This window comes from Pyxicephalus adspersus, chromosome 2 (assembly GCF_032062135.1).
Source record: "Pyxicephalus adspersus chromosome 2, UCB_Pads_2.0, whole genome shotgun sequence".
NCBI lineage: Eukaryota > Metazoa > Chordata > Amphibia > Anura > Pyxicephalidae > Pyxicephalus > Pyxicephalus adspersus.
Window position 1 is genome coordinate 132,094,183 of NC_092859.1, and position 17,465 is coordinate 132,111,647.

The 17,465-nt window shown below is 41.1% G+C and overlaps 1 protein-coding gene and 1 long non-coding RNA gene across 2 annotated transcripts in view; both read right to left on the reverse strand.

Moving 5' to 3' along the window:
• The window catches only part of USP8 (ubiquitin specific peptidase 8), a 26,244-nt gene extending 24,507 nt beyond the window's left edge, over positions 1-1,737 (reverse strand). The window contains exon 1 of the mRNA XM_072399106.1: positions 1,663-1,737. Within this exon, the coding sequence (XP_072255207.1) occupies positions 1,663-1,737 (75 nt within the window). The remainder of the gene's footprint in view (positions 1-1,662) is intronic.
• An 8-nt stretch (positions 1,738-1,745) lies between these two features.
• Positions 1,746-8,527, reverse strand: LOC140324499 (uncharacterized). The gene is made up of 3 exons (XR_011919548.1): positions 8,186-8,527; positions 2,192-2,279; positions 1,746-1,810 (listed from the first exon to the last, which is right to left on the reverse strand). It is a non-coding gene; the product is annotated as an uncharacterized lncRNA (long non-coding RNA).
• Positions 8,528-17,465: the final 8,938 nt, after the last annotated feature.

Sequence of the window (17,465 nt, forward strand, 5' to 3'; positions counted from 1 at the left end):
TTTTTCCCCCTGTCCTTGTGAGTTCTGTAGAAGAGATGGATGTAGAAGTTCTAATGCCCTTGTGCCCATTGGAGAGATTTCTAATCAGTAAATGTCTTGCAATTGTAATGTCATAATTTCTGTTGTTTTTCTGCATAGGGAGGTTTATATGCCCATCTATGTTCCTGAAATCTATCTACACAAGTCTACACAATGTACTAAAATGTGTACGCTAAGGACTTTTTTTTTTTTTTTGTAATGTTATCCTGAGGGCAGGAAGGGTCTCTGCCTTTATAAATGTTGGCACAAACTAGAAAAAAGGAACAAGCAAAGGATAACACTGAGAGCTGTTTCTAGATTTTCAGGGTGACTACATGCAGTGTCAGATATGGACATCCAACTTGATGGTCCGGCTGCATCATTCCGCATCCAATTATTGTGAAAACAGTATTGTTCAGCGACATGAAAATGTAAAAGCAGCAGAACTCTATATGATTGAAAGTGAATATACCATGATGATTTAACAATCCATTTTCCGTATGAGCACCTGAGACTAGGAAACATTTCCCACTGGGTCTTCAAAGATTTGGGAGAAAGTTTTCACATGGCCCCAATAGCTCAGGGCTCACCCTATATTTACATGAATATATAGATCCAAATGTGTAAACATCTGAACATGTTAAATGTATAATGCCTGAAAGTTACAGGTTAATTCCTACCTTCAAGATCCCTGGACAATCCAAATGTCTCTTTCACAACACATATGCAGGACTTCAGAATTATAAAAGAACAGAACTGCAACACAGGAACAGCTATTCCAAAATAACCATGCATGCATCTCTTCTTTTGACAGCAATTTTTACAAAACCTTGTAAGTAATGTAATCAATTGAAAGGTTAAGGGGTATTCTCCTAAAGAGGTTTAAACCCACATTGGAACCAAGCCCTTCAAGTTTATATATTCAAATGAAAGAAAAAAAAAGTAAAATATTGACTCTTTCCAGCATTTATGTGTGGAGGCTGCACTCTTTCTATTTTCCAAGCTAATTTTTTTCCCCGAAAAATACAAAAAGTACCATGTGACCATGGAGTCTTTGTCATTTCTTGTGATCACAGACAATGTTCTCTTTCTTGTGAGAATCACTAATCACTCTCATCTAATGAAGGATCGGGTATAGCTGCCCAGGGGCAAGAAGTTTGCTAATCCAAGAATGACTAGGAAAGAAAATCAATTTAAAAAGGGTTTAAAAGAAACCTAATGCTGGTACCTAATCTAAGCTATATATTTGGCCCGATTTATTAAAATTCTCCAAAGCTAGAAAAGAAAAACCAAGGTGATCCAGCAAACCAGGACAGTGTTTATTAAAATAGTTTGCTATTAGTTGGCAAATATTTTTAACTCTGGATGTAAATATTTTCAACTCTGGAGCAGATCCATTTAAGGTTTGCTGATCACCCACGTTCTACCATAATAGTCTTATCTTCTTCCGTCTTGGAGAGCTTCAATAAATCAGGCCCATTATATTTTTCCATATGGATTTAGATATACTTAAATTAAAAGCTTATGACATAGAAAAAAAAAACGCAGACTTCATGGGTATATAAAACAAATAACTCTGCATATCTGTAAATGAAATAAACAGAAAAGGCTATACCTCTTTGTACTAGTTGAGTCTGCTTTAACTTCAGCCTTCTTGTTCAGCTCAGACAATGAAGTGGAAAGATACAGCTCTTTGGGAAGTGTTGACACTGTAGGCATCTTGGACTAGGAGTTTCTGCTCTTCACATCAACAAAGGCTGGACTGTCTTGTTGTCCCAGTCATAATTCATACCTAACAATAAATTTACACAGTAAGACAAAAGGTAAAAACTGACACAAATATTACACAATGGTGTGTTTGTCACATAAACACTCTGGCTGGGATAATGCATCTCTATATTGAAATGCCTGGAACAAAAACAAATTTTATACTAAGTTCTAAAGCATTCTTGCCAGACTACAGGTGACAGATTACTTATTCCCTACACTATAAACCTGCATCTTGTCTGTGGGGGATCTCATTCATTCAGATCCTTGTATATCTTGTAGTAGTTGGTCATATTAAACTGGACTTGTTCTTGTCATGTTGAATATGTTTCTTTGCTTGTCCAGGCTGAAGATGCAAAAACTGTAGAAGTGACTTGGAAAAGCTATGAGACATAATGAACATTACCTGAACTAGTCCTAGATTGTAAGCTCTTCGGGGCAGGGTCCTCTCCTCCTCCTGTGTACTGTCTGCATTTGTCCGTCACTTGGAACCCCTATTGAAATGTACAGTGCTGCATAATGTTGGAGCTATATAAATACAATTTATTAAAAATATTATTATTAATATTAAGTCTGGATTGAATATGACTAAAGGGCCCTTTCATACCTGTGGTGGTAAACTGCACAGTTGTCCACTGCTGTGCACCCAGGAGCAGCAAACGACACCACAGGTAATTACTTTTGCGTGAAGCTGTGGAGCGCTTCTACTAAAAGAGACTGCATGGCCAAAAGCTTTGTGTGCTTTGCCACCACCACAAGCAAACAATGGTTCCCATCAACAACCCCCCGCCCCCCCCCACACACACTTGAATAGGAGCAGTTGGTTAAGCACGTGGAAAAAGGCAGATATTCATTGTGGGTCTGAAATAGCCCCAACTACTGCTAGGAGTCCTAATATCCAAATTAGAACGCATCCAATTAAAGAAAAACTACAGTGGTGGAATGTTTTTATGCAACTACTGACTTCCTCACTCGTCCTCTTCACATGCACGGCTCCAAGACTTTATTCTAGAGCTGCCCCAACAATCTGGAATGGTCTTCCTCTTCGGCTTGCTCTTACTTTCTGCTCATTTAAAAGAGCACTCAAAACCCATTATTTTCAAACTTGCCTACCCATCTGCTGCTTTTTGAAACCCTCAATACTTCACACCATTCCATATTTACCCTCCTATTGTGTTACTTCCCCCACCTCCTATATTGTAAGCTCTTCTGGGCACGGTCCTCTCCTCCTGTGTCACGGTCTGTCCTTTGCAACCCCTATTGAATGTACAGCGCTGTGTAATATGTTGGCGCTTTATAAATCCTGTTTATTATTAATAATAATAACCTGTCCTGAAACAATGTTTCTTCTAAGTAAGGGAACAGGCAGGATCTATAGTTATTCTATTCCAAAAACCAGAAGAAAAATTTCCATGGTTATGGAGAAAACATCACTGTATTTATCAGGATCTATGAATATATTGATGTTTTCATTCCCCCATTTTAGAGGAATGGAAAAATACTGGAGTTTTTGTTATATTCGGTACACTTTCAGCCTTCACAAGAGCACAGTTATGTGAATCTTGGCTTCTTACTATGACTGGAGCCTTTCATGCCTTCCATTTCATATCTGTGATTCTGAGAACACCAACAACACAACACTGAATGTCTAAAAAGATACCAGCATTTCACAGTCAGGTCCTCACTGAGATAAAACTGTCATTTATTTAGCTTGATAAGAACATTTCACACTAAGATTTTCAGCTGAATAAAAAAAAAAAAAAAAAAACATTGGGGTGGCAACCAGAGAAGAACTTGTTGTTGGCCTTATTTGCATGCAATGAAATCACAATAAAACATTTAACATATTGGGTGAATGCCAACACGGAGGTTGAAGAATTAGGTGCCTTGAAATCAAAAACAAAATAGATAGCTGATCCCAGGTGCATAGCAAACTGCCACTATGCCTCCTAAAACAGCAAACCGCACCACAGGTAAACACATTTGAACACCTGGGCCTTGTATTTGTGGCGGTAGTATGGTTCTTCCTCCAAGGCAACCGCGTGGCCAGAAGCAGTATGTCATATCCAGGTACCATGCTGCAACCCCACCACAATGGCAAGATGCAATGTCAGTGCAGTAAACATGTAGTACAATGCTGCAGCTTACTGCAAGTCTTGAAACAGGGATTTTCTCCTACTAAGCCAGGAGTGTCCAAACTTTTTGCAAAGAGGGTCAGATATGGTGAGGTGAAAACGTGTGGGGACCGGTAGGCCTGGTCTGCACGGGTCCCACACAGCACACGCCCACCAGGGTGACATGAGGGATTCCCTGTGCACAGAGTCTGGTGTCAGTCCTGCTCCGTGCAGAGCAAGTTCTTGGAATCACAGTGCGCATGGTCCTGCACAGCACACGCCCACTATGACGACGCAGGGGATTCCCTGTTCACACATGGGGACTCTCATTCTGCTGATTATGCCTGCAGAGTAGCGGGCCGATAATTGCAAGGTGGTTAAACAACTCTAACAACTCATGTATTTTATACTGTGGTCAACAGTGCTGGCGGGCCGCATATTATTGATTTTTATGACAGAGGTTGCGGGCCAGTGGAAATCTGAACACAAGCCGCAATTGGCCCCCGGGCTCGACTTTGGACATTCCTGTACTAAGCAATTTGCCTCATTAACTTTGGAAAGGTAACACTGCTGAAAACATGGAAGCTTTCCTTTTAACCCCCCAAGCAGTATTCCCAAAGGTGGATTTTACATGCTAAAAGCGGTAATCCGAGTCACACTCGGGGTCGCTAAAAACAAAACAAAAAAAAAAAACACTTACCTTGTTCCGTTGGCGTCCCCCGGCATCCTGCTGGTCCTCGGGACACGTCTTCTTCCTCCGATCTTCAGCAACATTCTCCGGGGTTTCCCGGTGACGTCAGTGCAGGCAGGAAGAGCAGCGGGAAATTCAAATAATTTTGTATTGGAATAAATACAAAATAGCTGAATTGATTCCAATACAAAAATATCTTAATATATTTATATATTATACATGCTACTGTACAGTTATATTACAGGTTACACTATTTTTAACAGATTTTTGTGTTTATTTATTTAATGTTTATTAAATATTGGACATATTTCAGTGGATTATGCCTAACAATTATAGGCCTACACTGTAAAATGAATTTCCATGCAAAAAATGTAACGCTTTTTGCGTGAAAATACAAACAGAATTAGAACACTAGGGGGATTAATTTAGTACGGACAAGGAGAGTTTTATCACCTATCAGTATCCTATATGTATAAGGAGACTCGGAAGATCTCAGCTTTGCACACCATGAGAGATACAAAAAGGAAGAGGTTTATTTTCTGGATTTATAATACATTCAACATGGAAATGAAAAAGGAACACAAACTTCCAAATCTCCAATGCCAAGAACAATAGTGGGGATATTTTATGGCAAGAGAAATAAAAAGCCACTGGGTGACCTATCTTACACTCCATCCAAAACTGAAACTCCTTAAAGGATGGTATTTATCCTTGTAAATAAAAGAGTTGGCAGATCCCATCTATAGGAATGAGCTTTATAGTATCTAAAATAAACCTTTGGCTTCTGAAATGAAATCAATAAAGCACCAAGGAGTATTATAGAGCCAAGCATTTCTAGCTGGCAGAGAAGAAAATATTTCCGAAATATGGTGCAGCCTGTTTATGTTTAATACATTTTCTTAGACCTGGCAATTCCACACTGCAGATTGTGCTTATGTTGCGTTCACATTCTATTGTACACTGCAGGGTGCTCATGGTGCTTGCACATACTCTTATACGTCATAAACCAATGTTTCTCAACCAGGATTCTGTGAACCCTCAGGGCCCTCCAGAGGCTGCTAGGGGATACTTGAATAATGAGCAGTCTGTACCTCTCAGGCCTGTTACCAATGATTGTTTTGGCTATCTGAGAGACATTCTTCCCACTGGTCAGCTATGCATGAGGTATTCTTCCCACTGACCACCACACTAATATACTATGATCTGTGGATATAGTAATTGTAGGAGGGGTTGCCTGAAGATCTTACAGTCATTTGAAAGGGTTCCCTACATTAAAAAGCTCAAACAACAGTGTTGTAGAGAGCTCTAATACTGTGCTCATGAACAATGGTACACTGTTTAAAAAGTATGCTTATACTACATTCACACGCTCTTATACACTGGACATGTGAAGTTACTGCACTCCCATGCTATTGTACGCTGCAGACTCATGATGCATTCACATTCTGAATACTGTACAGTGCTCAACCCCGAAATTTTGTTACCCGGTTGGGAAGAAATTGTAGGTGGGTGGCAGGCCCTGTATAATGACCCAACCCATCAGTAACGATCCAAAAACAGCTGGTTGGTTACTAAAAGGTGCCGGGTGGTGCGCCCGGCTAAAACAGGCTGGGGAGAACACTGCTGTAGAATGCAGCAATACTGTGCTCATGTACAATTGTACATTATGGAGTTTGCTTATACTGCAGCAGGCAAATGTCTTTTAATGAGAACTCCGGGAACATTGATTTCTCTGAATTATCCCAGCTACTTAAGTGTGTTTAGATATATATCACCTGTACAGATTGCAAGCTCTTCAGGGCAGAGTCCTCTCCTCCTGTGTCATTGTCTGTATTTGTCTGTCATTTGCAACCCCTATTTAACGTAGCTGTGCAATATGTTAGAACTATATAAATCCTGTTTATGATTATTAATAATACTACTACAGGCATTGTGTAGCAGTGACAAATAGATACACTTAGAATTACTGAGTACAGAAGAACAGAATGCAGATATGTAGCCAAGCCCATAGAAGTGAGTGAAGAGCGACAGTTGCTGGTCAACCTGTAACCGACAAAAAACATTGCTAAAACTGAATCGGTGATCTACAAATCACAGCAAAATGCAGTTAGCAATTAATATAATTATTCATATTACACAGTATTTATATAGCGCCATCATATTACACAGTGCTGTACAAAGTCCATAGTCATGTCACTAGCTGTCCCTCAAAGGAGCTCACAATCTAAAGTCCCTACAATGGTCATGTCATTAATGTAGTCTAAGGCCAATTTTTTTGGGGGGAAAGCCAATTAACCTAACTGCATGTTTTTTTTTGGGGGAAACCCACACAGACATGGGGAGAACCTGCAAACTCCATGCGGCTAGTGTCCTGGCTGAACTTTTTTGAACCTGGGACCTAGTGATGCAAAGGCCGGAGTGCTAACCCCTGAGCCACCGTGCTGCCCCAATTCCATCAAAAGTAAATGTGATTTTCATCAGGAAGGAAAAGGATCCCTGTGAATAAACTGCCTAACTGACACAGAATCCAAAGGGGACAAACTGGTTAAAGTTGAACAAAACCTCATAGTGACATGACTAAAGACTTTGTAAAGCGCTGCCTCATATGTTGGCGCTATATAAATACTGTGTAATAATAATAATACTCACCTGTCCCCGCTGCCATATTCTTCCTTTTTCTTCTCCTGGATCCTCAGACATCCTGAATGACCGGGCTGGGAAGATGTAAATTGAATTGGAGTTCATTAAGTCCCAGCAGCTGCAGGGGATGCGCAGCTCAGCTATTTTGAAATTTGCAGGGAGCCATCATAAATGTAAATATGTTTTATTGCTGAAGGGACATCGCCTGTTCCTTTCTGCAATAAAGCTCTGCCTGAGCATCAACTTTAAAAGGTAACTATACCCACCCCAAAGCTGTATTATATTGCATCCTACCAACTCTTACATACATTATCATTCTTCATTCAGACTTTGAACCTTTTCTAGCAGCACTGATAATCACTATTGATCCTCCTAGGAATATGTCGTCCTTGTCACTTCCTTTTAGACAAAGTCATCATTGTGAACGTATGCTCAGAGCTGAGGAAAGTGTCCTCAGGTGACTACACTACTCCTCCAATCATACAATGACTGCACATTGTCACCCGAGGACAGGAAGTGTGTTATAAACAGAATCACCACATTAAGAAATAGCAAGCTATAATATATTACATTGATTTTTATTGCCAATATCCATATTGATTGCAGGTAAAGTCAGATGTGGATTCTGCCTGTCCGTCCTATAGTCCTGTACAGGGTCTGGCATTGATCAGGAGTTTGATATAAAGTTATATATGACATTATTAGCACATGATATACTTATATAGAAGGTAATACAGATAATAAATCAGGATTTGGTGCTGAATATTGGCAGTGAGGGGAACATGCTGGATGTGTTAGGCATGTACAGTGATCATGACATCACAGTACGGCCAGCACAGGTCACATGATCAGTGCCAGTCAGAACATGACAGGGGGCTGAGCCGGAGACCCTCCCAGCAGCGTCACACCGTGCGGAACACAAGCAGCCCCCCACATACAACACTCACCCGCTTACCATGCTCGCTCCGTATCTTCCCGTCCTCCTCCCCCGGTCTCCGGTCATTACACAGCCAGCCTAAAACTCCGCAACCCCAAGCACCAAAATGGCTTCGGATTGTTTTTCCTTGCAGTGTCAGAGAGCGGACGGCGTCATGACGTCACCAGGGGCGGAGCCGCAGACGCTGAGCTCGCTGCTGCATTTAAAGCTCCCGCTGTAGGTGAGAGGAGCTGAGGTGACCTGTGAGGGGCTCACAGAAATGGCGGGAAATTTGCCTACCTCGATACTACTTCTATACTGCCCTGCCTCAAAATACATTAATAAATACAAATATGCTATACTTGTACATTTCATCGTGTTTTATTCATTTAATGACTCTGCTAGTACAGAAAATGACTGCAAAGTTGGTGCTGGAAATACACCCAACTCAAAAGTCACCCAAAACAAAAAAAATATACTTACCTTCAATCTCGCAGAGCAGTCAATCGGTTTGGAGGTCTCTTCCATCGAATACTGCGTTGTCCCAGTATCCGTCTTTTGGCCGGCGCTCCAGACGCTGCCATCTTCTCTTTCGGGTTCTTCCTACGTCACCCAACCCAGGCGCGAGATCGGGTGACATAGATGGGAAAAAAACTTTCCATTCTCACTGCACATGCGTCAGATCGACAATTTTTTTCCCCTTTTGACGAAAGTGTTACTTCTGCACATGCCTGAGATGCTTGGGCATGTGCAGGGAGCACCCAAGAGCCTCCCGGGATGCGTGACGTAGGTATCCTGGGATGTGTGACGTAGGTGTCCTGGGAGGCTTTGCGCTCCCAATAATTCTCAATCGCCTAGAGAGGACGGTGCTGCACCCTTTTTTTTTTTTTTTTTAAAAAGGGTTTTGCACTTAAAAAAAAAAAAACAAACATAATTTTTACCTTACATAAAAGGGTTGTCTACCCTTTTATGTAAAGTGAAAATTCTGAATTTAGGCATGCTTTTATTGGCTGACAACACAGCAGTGCGGAGGAATAAGTGGTGTCAGCCCTGCCCTACACCCAAACCACTCCTTGCATTTGGTTGTGTTAAGGGTAAGGGACAAGGGGTTCCCATTCTATATGAATGAACATGTAATAAGGGAATAAAGTGCACCTTGGATATAAACATGTAAAAACTTTTCAAAAACCATTTATGTGCAGTCATTGTCATCTGTAATGTGTGTATCAGGAATATGCATCACACACATGTGTATTACCCCCATTCTAAACAATAGGAAACCAGTGTACACGCAATGAGGTGCGAAAAAACACAAAGGTGGAATCATTTATTTTGTTTTCTTTTGGGTCGTTTTCGGGTTTACTCCCTCTTTAGGATAATATTTAGCCATCTTGATTGGCCGTGCCAGGATGACGTAACTCCCATGCAGGCATACCCAAAGGTAGCTGGCAACTAACTCTGTAGCTCAACAAAATTCAAAATTTGTCAGGTAAGCACAGTTATTGTAGAAGGGACATAGCCCCTTTTATTTAAAGTAAAAATTATGTTTGGGTTTTTTTCATGTGCCTAGGCAATCAAGAATGAATAGGAGCGCAGAACCTTCCGGGATACTTATGTCACTCATCCCGGGAGGCTCTTGAGTGCTCCTTCTGTGCATGACTGAGCATCTCAGGCATACGCAGAAGGATCCCTTTCATCAAAAGGGAAAGAATTGCACATCTCACGTATACGCAGTGAGATCAGCAACTTTTTTTCCCATCTACCTTACCCGATCTCGTGTTTGGGTCAGGTGACGTAGAAAGAAGAACCCAGAAGAAGAGAGGACAGGATGGTGGTGCCTGGCGCTCCCTCTGACCCAAAGACAGATACCGGGACGACTTGGGACCCGGTGGAAGAAACCTCCCAACGGATTGACTGCTCTGCAGGATTGAAGGTACGCGTGTTTTTTTTGTTTTGGGTTTACTTCCTCTTTAGGGCTTTTTTCAGACCTGTGGTTGACCTCAGCGGCCTGTTCTCCCATCTGGTCCTATTCAGTTGAATTGGGGCCGATGAGCTTGTGGCGGAGCACTATGGTTGAATTGGGAACCATTTTGTGCAGGCAGTTAGGTGTGGTTGGTTGATGAACACAACATGTTGCTTATGACTGCCCCTGAGCAGTCAGCTGCTTCCATTGACTTGAATTTAATCATTTTTAACTGCACCACAGTGTTTAAAAGCAGTTGCTGGAGTGCTGAGGTTGCCCAGAATTTGTCTTTATTCATCAACTTCCTGAGAATACCAAACCACAGCATACTGAAACCTCAACAGCAACTGTGCCTAACCTCCCTCAGCTGCATGACAATGAGAGTTAAACCACACAATGAGCAAGCAATCCTGCAGTTCCTGGCGGATCGCACCTTGTTTGGCTGCTTGCACTGCATCACTGCTTCTTATAGTGGAACTAAAGCAACACTTTCAAGTAAAATTTTGCAACCAGGCAGAGCTTTATTGTAGAAAAGAACAAGTGATGTCCTTTCCTCTTTAAACCATACCCACCTGCCTGATCACTCCCTTTAACTGTCAAAACTGCTGACCTGCGCATGTGCATGCCAAATTCAATGTTGGTAGCTGGTGCATCCGGACTTCCCTGCGGCTGCCAGGACTGAATGAGTTACACAATCCTGGCCTGGCCAATCAAGATGGCTGAAGAATGAAACAAGGAAGAGAAGAAGGAAGAAGATGAGGACACCTCTGACAGGCCAGGGACATCTCAGTGAAAACAGGGTTAACTTCTGCTTTAAAGAAGCCCCATATGCAGAATTGATAGTTGGCGTCAGTGAGCAGTGGTGAACCACTCACCCTATTCGTTCACCCTCCATTGGACTGCCACCCAAAGCATTGCTTAAATGGGTGAGGAAAGAGGAATCATCCCTCAACCTCTTTTGCCTGTCTGAACAAAGCCAGTACAGTATATTGAACGGTATATTGAATAAATGCATTATTACTATTTCTATTATCTATTAAGAGTGTTGTATGATTTGTAGGCAATGAAGGAGAAGTGTACACTCAACTGCCCAAATCTTCCTCATTCATAATCTCATCACACGCACGGCTCCAAGGCTTTTCTAGAGCTGCCCCCACTCTCTGGAATGGTCTTCCTCGTCCTATCTGGCTTGCGCCTACTTTCTGCTCATTTAAAAGAGCGCTCAAAACCCATTTTTTCAAACTTGCCTACCCGTCTTCTTCTGTACTTTGAAGCCGTCACTACTTCCCACCACTACATATCTCCTCTCCTATTGTGTGTTTCTTCGGCCAACCTCCTAGATTGTAAGCTGTTTGGAGCGGGATCCTCCCCTCCTGTGTCACTATCTGTATTTGTCTGTCATTTGCAATCCCTATTTAATGTACACCTCTGCGTAATATGTTGGCGCTATATAAATTATGTTTATTAATAATAAAAATAATAATAACTGTGCACTTTTCATTTGGAGGTGGGAACGAGAGAATGAAGAGGAGGCAACCCATGTCCTTCTCCATAGGGACAGTCATGTAAGGAATGTGGGTGATCACATATGTAATCTCGGCTCTCTAAGCACAATGAGGTGGCTACAAATGAAGACATTATTAATAATATTAATAAACAGGATTTATATAGCACCAACATATTACGCATTGCTGTACATTAAATAGATATGAGCATAAATTGTAACCACAGGCATTAATGGTATGAGATTCTCTGCAAAGCATATGAAGTAACTAAAGGGAGTAACTGAACACATTTTTAGAAATGAAGGAATGAATGTATTATTAAGACAATAAACAATTTTCATTTTTTGACTAATGATTTTTTAGACACTAAGACATTAGACATTCTCCACTATTCTACCCACCTAAAAGATTCCTATATTTTGTACAGCCAGCTTTGTCATTCACTTATTTTCTGGCTCCGCAATCCTTTTCCTATATCACCCTTTCTCTTTTCAGTCATGCACTTTGCAGCAAATGTGCGTCATCATCTCAAGTTCATCTATGCACTGATTAAGGAAGTTCACCTAAAAATATTCAAAGAGAAACAAAGCAATTTACCCGACTGTGCTGTGTGGCAATAATGTGTGAATCATGGGAACAAAAAACCACAAGGGTACTCCAGTTAAATTTATGTGCCAATAATGGTTCCTATATGCCCCCTTTTTATCTTCCACATTATGATGAAATAATGCACTGGATTTGAAAAACAAACAAAACAAAGCACTAAAATGTTGGGTATGGAAATGCTCTGGTTTATTATTTGTTATAGGTCAATGATTAAGAAACAATTGAAGCTAATGAGTGAGCATAACGGTCAATAAGGTTTACTTGAGGAATTAATTTTGAAATTTTTGTATTCCCCAATTGGTGACTGGTGACTGAGTAGGTAGGTAGCTAGCACTGTCATATATCAAAATCATTGTTTACATGTCTGAATAATAGAAGATAGAACCTATCAGCTAAAATGTATATGATTACATCACATGGTAAAACTTTATTTTTCTTTTCCATCTACAGGTGTAGCAAAATCTCATGATATTCTCGATGCCTGCATACACAAAGCATTTCTGACCATTTAGAGCCAATTCACAGTCGAATGCATATTTTTACTCTCTAATGTTGAAATGTTTGTTGCATTTACTGGGTTCTCAGGGTAAGTCCACAGGCCAACAAATGGTCATCACATCACATGGAAATGCATGAAATAAAATTGATTGGTAGGTGTGTATGCGGCAATAAAAATTAATTGTGATACATTTCACCATGGACCATATGAGTGAACAACTAGAATCAGAGCGGATATGAACCAGAAGTTCCACTTTTAAAAATCCACAATCAGGCAGGTCATTATTGCAGAAAGGGACAGGCGTTGTCTACCTGCCTGATTGCTCCGGGTATCAGTCAAAAAGTTGAGCTGTGCGTATGCAGCTTCAGCTTTAGTTTTCAGGATACTGGCAATCGCGGCTTTCCCTGTGCATGCCAGGAATGAATAAACCCCCAGAGTTACATCATCCCAGCCAAGCCTACAAAGATTGTCAAGGATGGTCCTCAGAAGAAGAACATGACGGTGCCCTGCAAGGGAAACTGATGTCTGGTATTACATATGACTTCATAATCTGATAAAATATTTTAGTAGTTATATTGACAATTTGATTGTTTCAGTTCTTTCCTGCTTGGGAAAACTGCCAGAAAGCTTATTGTATCTTTTATATGAACTGCTGAAAGAGAAGGAAAATGCTCTTCTGCAAAAATAAGAATATCAATTATATTTTATATATTATATTATAAATCCTAATGATACATTTCTTTCTCTTCTTGTATTATTGTTATCTTGTAATTATATAGTGCTAACATATTATGCATTGCTTTACAAACTCCATAGTCTTGTCACTATCTGTCCTCAAAAGGTCTCGTATGTAAAAATGTACCCGTACATGCCTTCTATCCCTTACAGAGAAATGCATATCCTTGATTCCTATGGCTAAAGTTCATGCTTAGTTCAGAAGGCCTTAATTTGTAGCCACACCATTGCTCTATAGAGTGTAGACATCCACATCCAGGATACAATGCAAGAAATAATGGACCTGTCTTTTTCTCATAGGCAAAATGCTGAATTTACAGTCACTCTGCTGCACTCTAGTGTTCAATCATAAAAGTAAAAAGTTGGCAGCTTCAACTTTGTATAAATTAACACTTTTTCAAAGTAAGAACATACAATAATTGGTTATATATGATTGTGTGCTTGTGGCTCTTAATAAATTCCTAATATTTAGTTTAAGGATCACAATATTTCACTAACAAGAGTTATGGAGGACTTTGTCCCATCTGGTGCATACGTACACACGTCAGATTTTTATCGCCCGATAATCGGCATCGGGCGAAAATCTGCCGTGTGTACAGTCGGTGTCGTCCATCGTCCGGACGACCGACCTGCCGGATCCACGGACGATGGACGACAGCCGATCCTAATGAAAGGGAAGGGGAGAGCGCGCTGCCGCTCCGTCGCTCTCCCCCTCCCCTCTCCATAGAGCATGAACGGTGCTGTATGTACAGCACCGTTCATGCATCGTGCACTCCCTTGTCGTTGGAAAGGATCGTGAAAGATCCTTTCCAATGACAAAAATTGGAAGTGTGTACGCAGCTTAAGACATATCTGCCTGGACAGGGTGGGGGTCTCTACCACTAGCATGGATGCAGCTGAAAAGTTCTTTCCTCCAGGCTAAAGAAAACTGAGATAACTTTGTTGCTGATGCCTTTTATTTGGGCTGCTTGTGCTTGTTCTTGAGCTTCTTCTTTTAGGTGGGTAGAGCCACATTCTTTGTATTGCTGTCCTGTAAGATAATTAGAAATCATGAGACCAATGGCTCTTTTTTTTAATCATGTTACTTTTAATATGAGCCACAGAAAAGATTTAGAATAACACAGTTGTGTAATTAGTTTCCCACTATTACACAATGCCAGAATTTACTCATGTAGCAGCAAATACTGCAGCCCAGTTACAACATTTTTGATGCATTACCTTGTGGTGCATTGATGCATTCATATACGTGGGCTGCCTATTACAACAAAAATGTGCCCCATTTTTATCTAACACAGCAAGCCACCATAAAAAGTAATGCACTGACATATATTTCAGTAATTCAGTAATGTGAACTCAACTTAGTAATTGATATCCTTTGGTTACCTTTATAGACTTGAATAGGAGCAGGAGATTAATCCCTCAACATTTGTTTATTTAGGAAATTTTTCTTAATGAGGTACGCACTGCAAGATTATTTTGTTTAACAATCCCCTGCAGTGGCACAAAAAACATGAGTACAGAGACATTATTGAAAAAGATTATGTTTATTTGCAATAAAACAAAAAATGTAATACTTATTGTACTTTTCCTGTCCTGGTAGCTCTATGGCAGCATATGAATAGGGTAACCCCCTTCTCCTCCCACTCTTAGGACCTTACTAGATACGTTCAAGGTGTTCCATACACCTAGCATTCTATAACAAGCCCTCCTTAAAAAATAATGGTTTTGTATGCAGCCATGGAGCTATCGGGAAAGAAATATATGGTAAGTATTACATTTTCTGTTTTTCTTGACTGCTCCTTGTCAGCATACAAATGGGAAGTAACTAACGTACACAGGGAGGGAAGCTCAAAAATACAGCACACAAGAAAACAGTGGACAGAAGCAAAACCAACAGTAGCTAAGGCTGCCAGTTCAACATAGTAGTGAGACATAATTGGCCGAATTTATTAAAGCTCTTATAGACCGGAGAAGGTAGATCAATGTTTCTTAACCAGGGTTTCTCTAGAAGCTGCTAGAGGTTCCTTGAGCATTGAGCAGTTTGTAGCTCTAAAGGTAAGTTAGACAAGTCTTCTCCAGTCTTGGAGAGTTTTCATGAATCAGGCCCACTAGGCTAGGTTGCCGCCATGCAGTAGTTTTCCAAAGACACTTAATTAGCGCTAAGTAGGAAGAGGATATGCTGCAGGTTGAACGAACTGTAACCCCCCTGAAAGGATTTCTAAACTCTTTGCCCTATAAGCTATGCAGATGGGTTGCACAATCCAGATGGCATTGAGAAATTTTTATTCTTTAGTGGAACCTGAGGGAAAAATGGTGAGACATTCTTAATTACATATGGGTGTCAAGGTATTCAAGAATTCTTTCGGGATACTGTGGACGTAAAGATCACTGGTCTGTTGATCAACTTCTGAGAAGAATGTAGGGAGCACAATCTCCTTCATGCTGAGGCCAAACATAGGCACCATGATTATCCTATCTGGAAAAGAAGGTGGTAAAAGGTTCTTTGAAAGACAATCTCTGCAACTCTTCTGGCTTAAGATACAACCACAATAAAAGCTGCCCAAGAGATAAGTCCCTTTTCAGTAATCTTAATTATTTGCAACTGCCTTAAAGAATTAACCAAGTTAAAATGTTGAGTGACCGGCAGTAATGGTGCACAATGAGACAGCTGAAGCCTGACCTTAAAGCCTGAAGCCTGACCCATACCTGAGTTCCAGAATAAGTTGCATATGTGGGAGCACTGCTTAAATAGTGCTTGGCGGAGTCTATGGTATCAAGTAGCCATTATGCCCTACAGATAACAAGCCACCTTATAAGAAGCTGCTGGTTTTAAATTTGGCAGTAAAACACAACTCAATTCGGGAAACAGCAAGGAATGGTAAGTCCAAAAGAAGGTCCCACTAAGTCCTGAACTCTGAATTCAGAATTCACAGTGCTTGTCATTATACCATGGAATCCCTACTAGCAAGGGGAAGCAAAAGCTTAAAATTATTGCCAAACATGGTATTATTGGTACTGGTTTTCCAGTAGGGTTATCCCCAGCCATTTATAGCAGCCTAGATGCATCAGGTTTTGCCATCAGGTGCATTTTCTTGGGTTGTGATGGAGCATAGGTCCTTGAGAGAGAACTTATAAGTGGGAACTTCAAATGGAAGGTAGACAGCCAGATTTATTTCAACTAACTAGGTGGACACACCAGTGCTGGGAGTATACAGGAGAAAAAAGAAGTAACACTGGGTGTATGGACCACCTTACATATTTCTAGTTAGGTCCAGAGAGTTGGAGAAGAAGGGAGTTAACCAAGTAACCAGTAGTCAGAAAAAAAAATTACCTGCCCGTCGTAAATCCTTTTCTTTAACCTCCCTGGCGGTATTCCCAAGTGTGGCTCGGGGTTAATTTTCAGTGCCAAAAGCGGTAACCCCGAGCCACACTCGGGGTGGGATTGCAATTGAGTTTCAAAACTTACCTGGTCCTCATGTGCCCATTGCGTCCTCCGGCGGTGCCCGTGGCGTCCTCCAGCGATCCCCAGGATCTGCTTCCCCTGGCGATGCCCAGCTGGCATCTGTGTCGCCTGGGGATGACCAGCAGGCATCTGGGTCCCCGGTGTGTGAACGTTGGGGACGCGGGGCCAGGGCATAAAGATGCCGGCCAGACTGTGCGAGCATGTGGCTGAGGGGCGAGAAATTTAAAATAATAAGTATTTTTAATTGTACCGCTTTGACATTTAAAAATACTTATTATTCAGACCACCAGGGAAGGTAATGCATGTATCCATCCACAGCTCAGTGTATGATGCTGGGCATTTTTTCATACCCCCCACTGCCAAGAATAAATAAATTCCTGTGCACATGTGCAGAGGGGACCTGGGTGAAGAAGGCAGCAGAGTGGGGGCAGGTGAGTGAAAAAAAGTTGCAATCAGGCGAGTAAGTTTATTTTATTGCAGGGACATCGCTCCCCATCGTCATCACTAAAACATATCAGTTTTTACCATACCATACCAAGGTTTTTGTA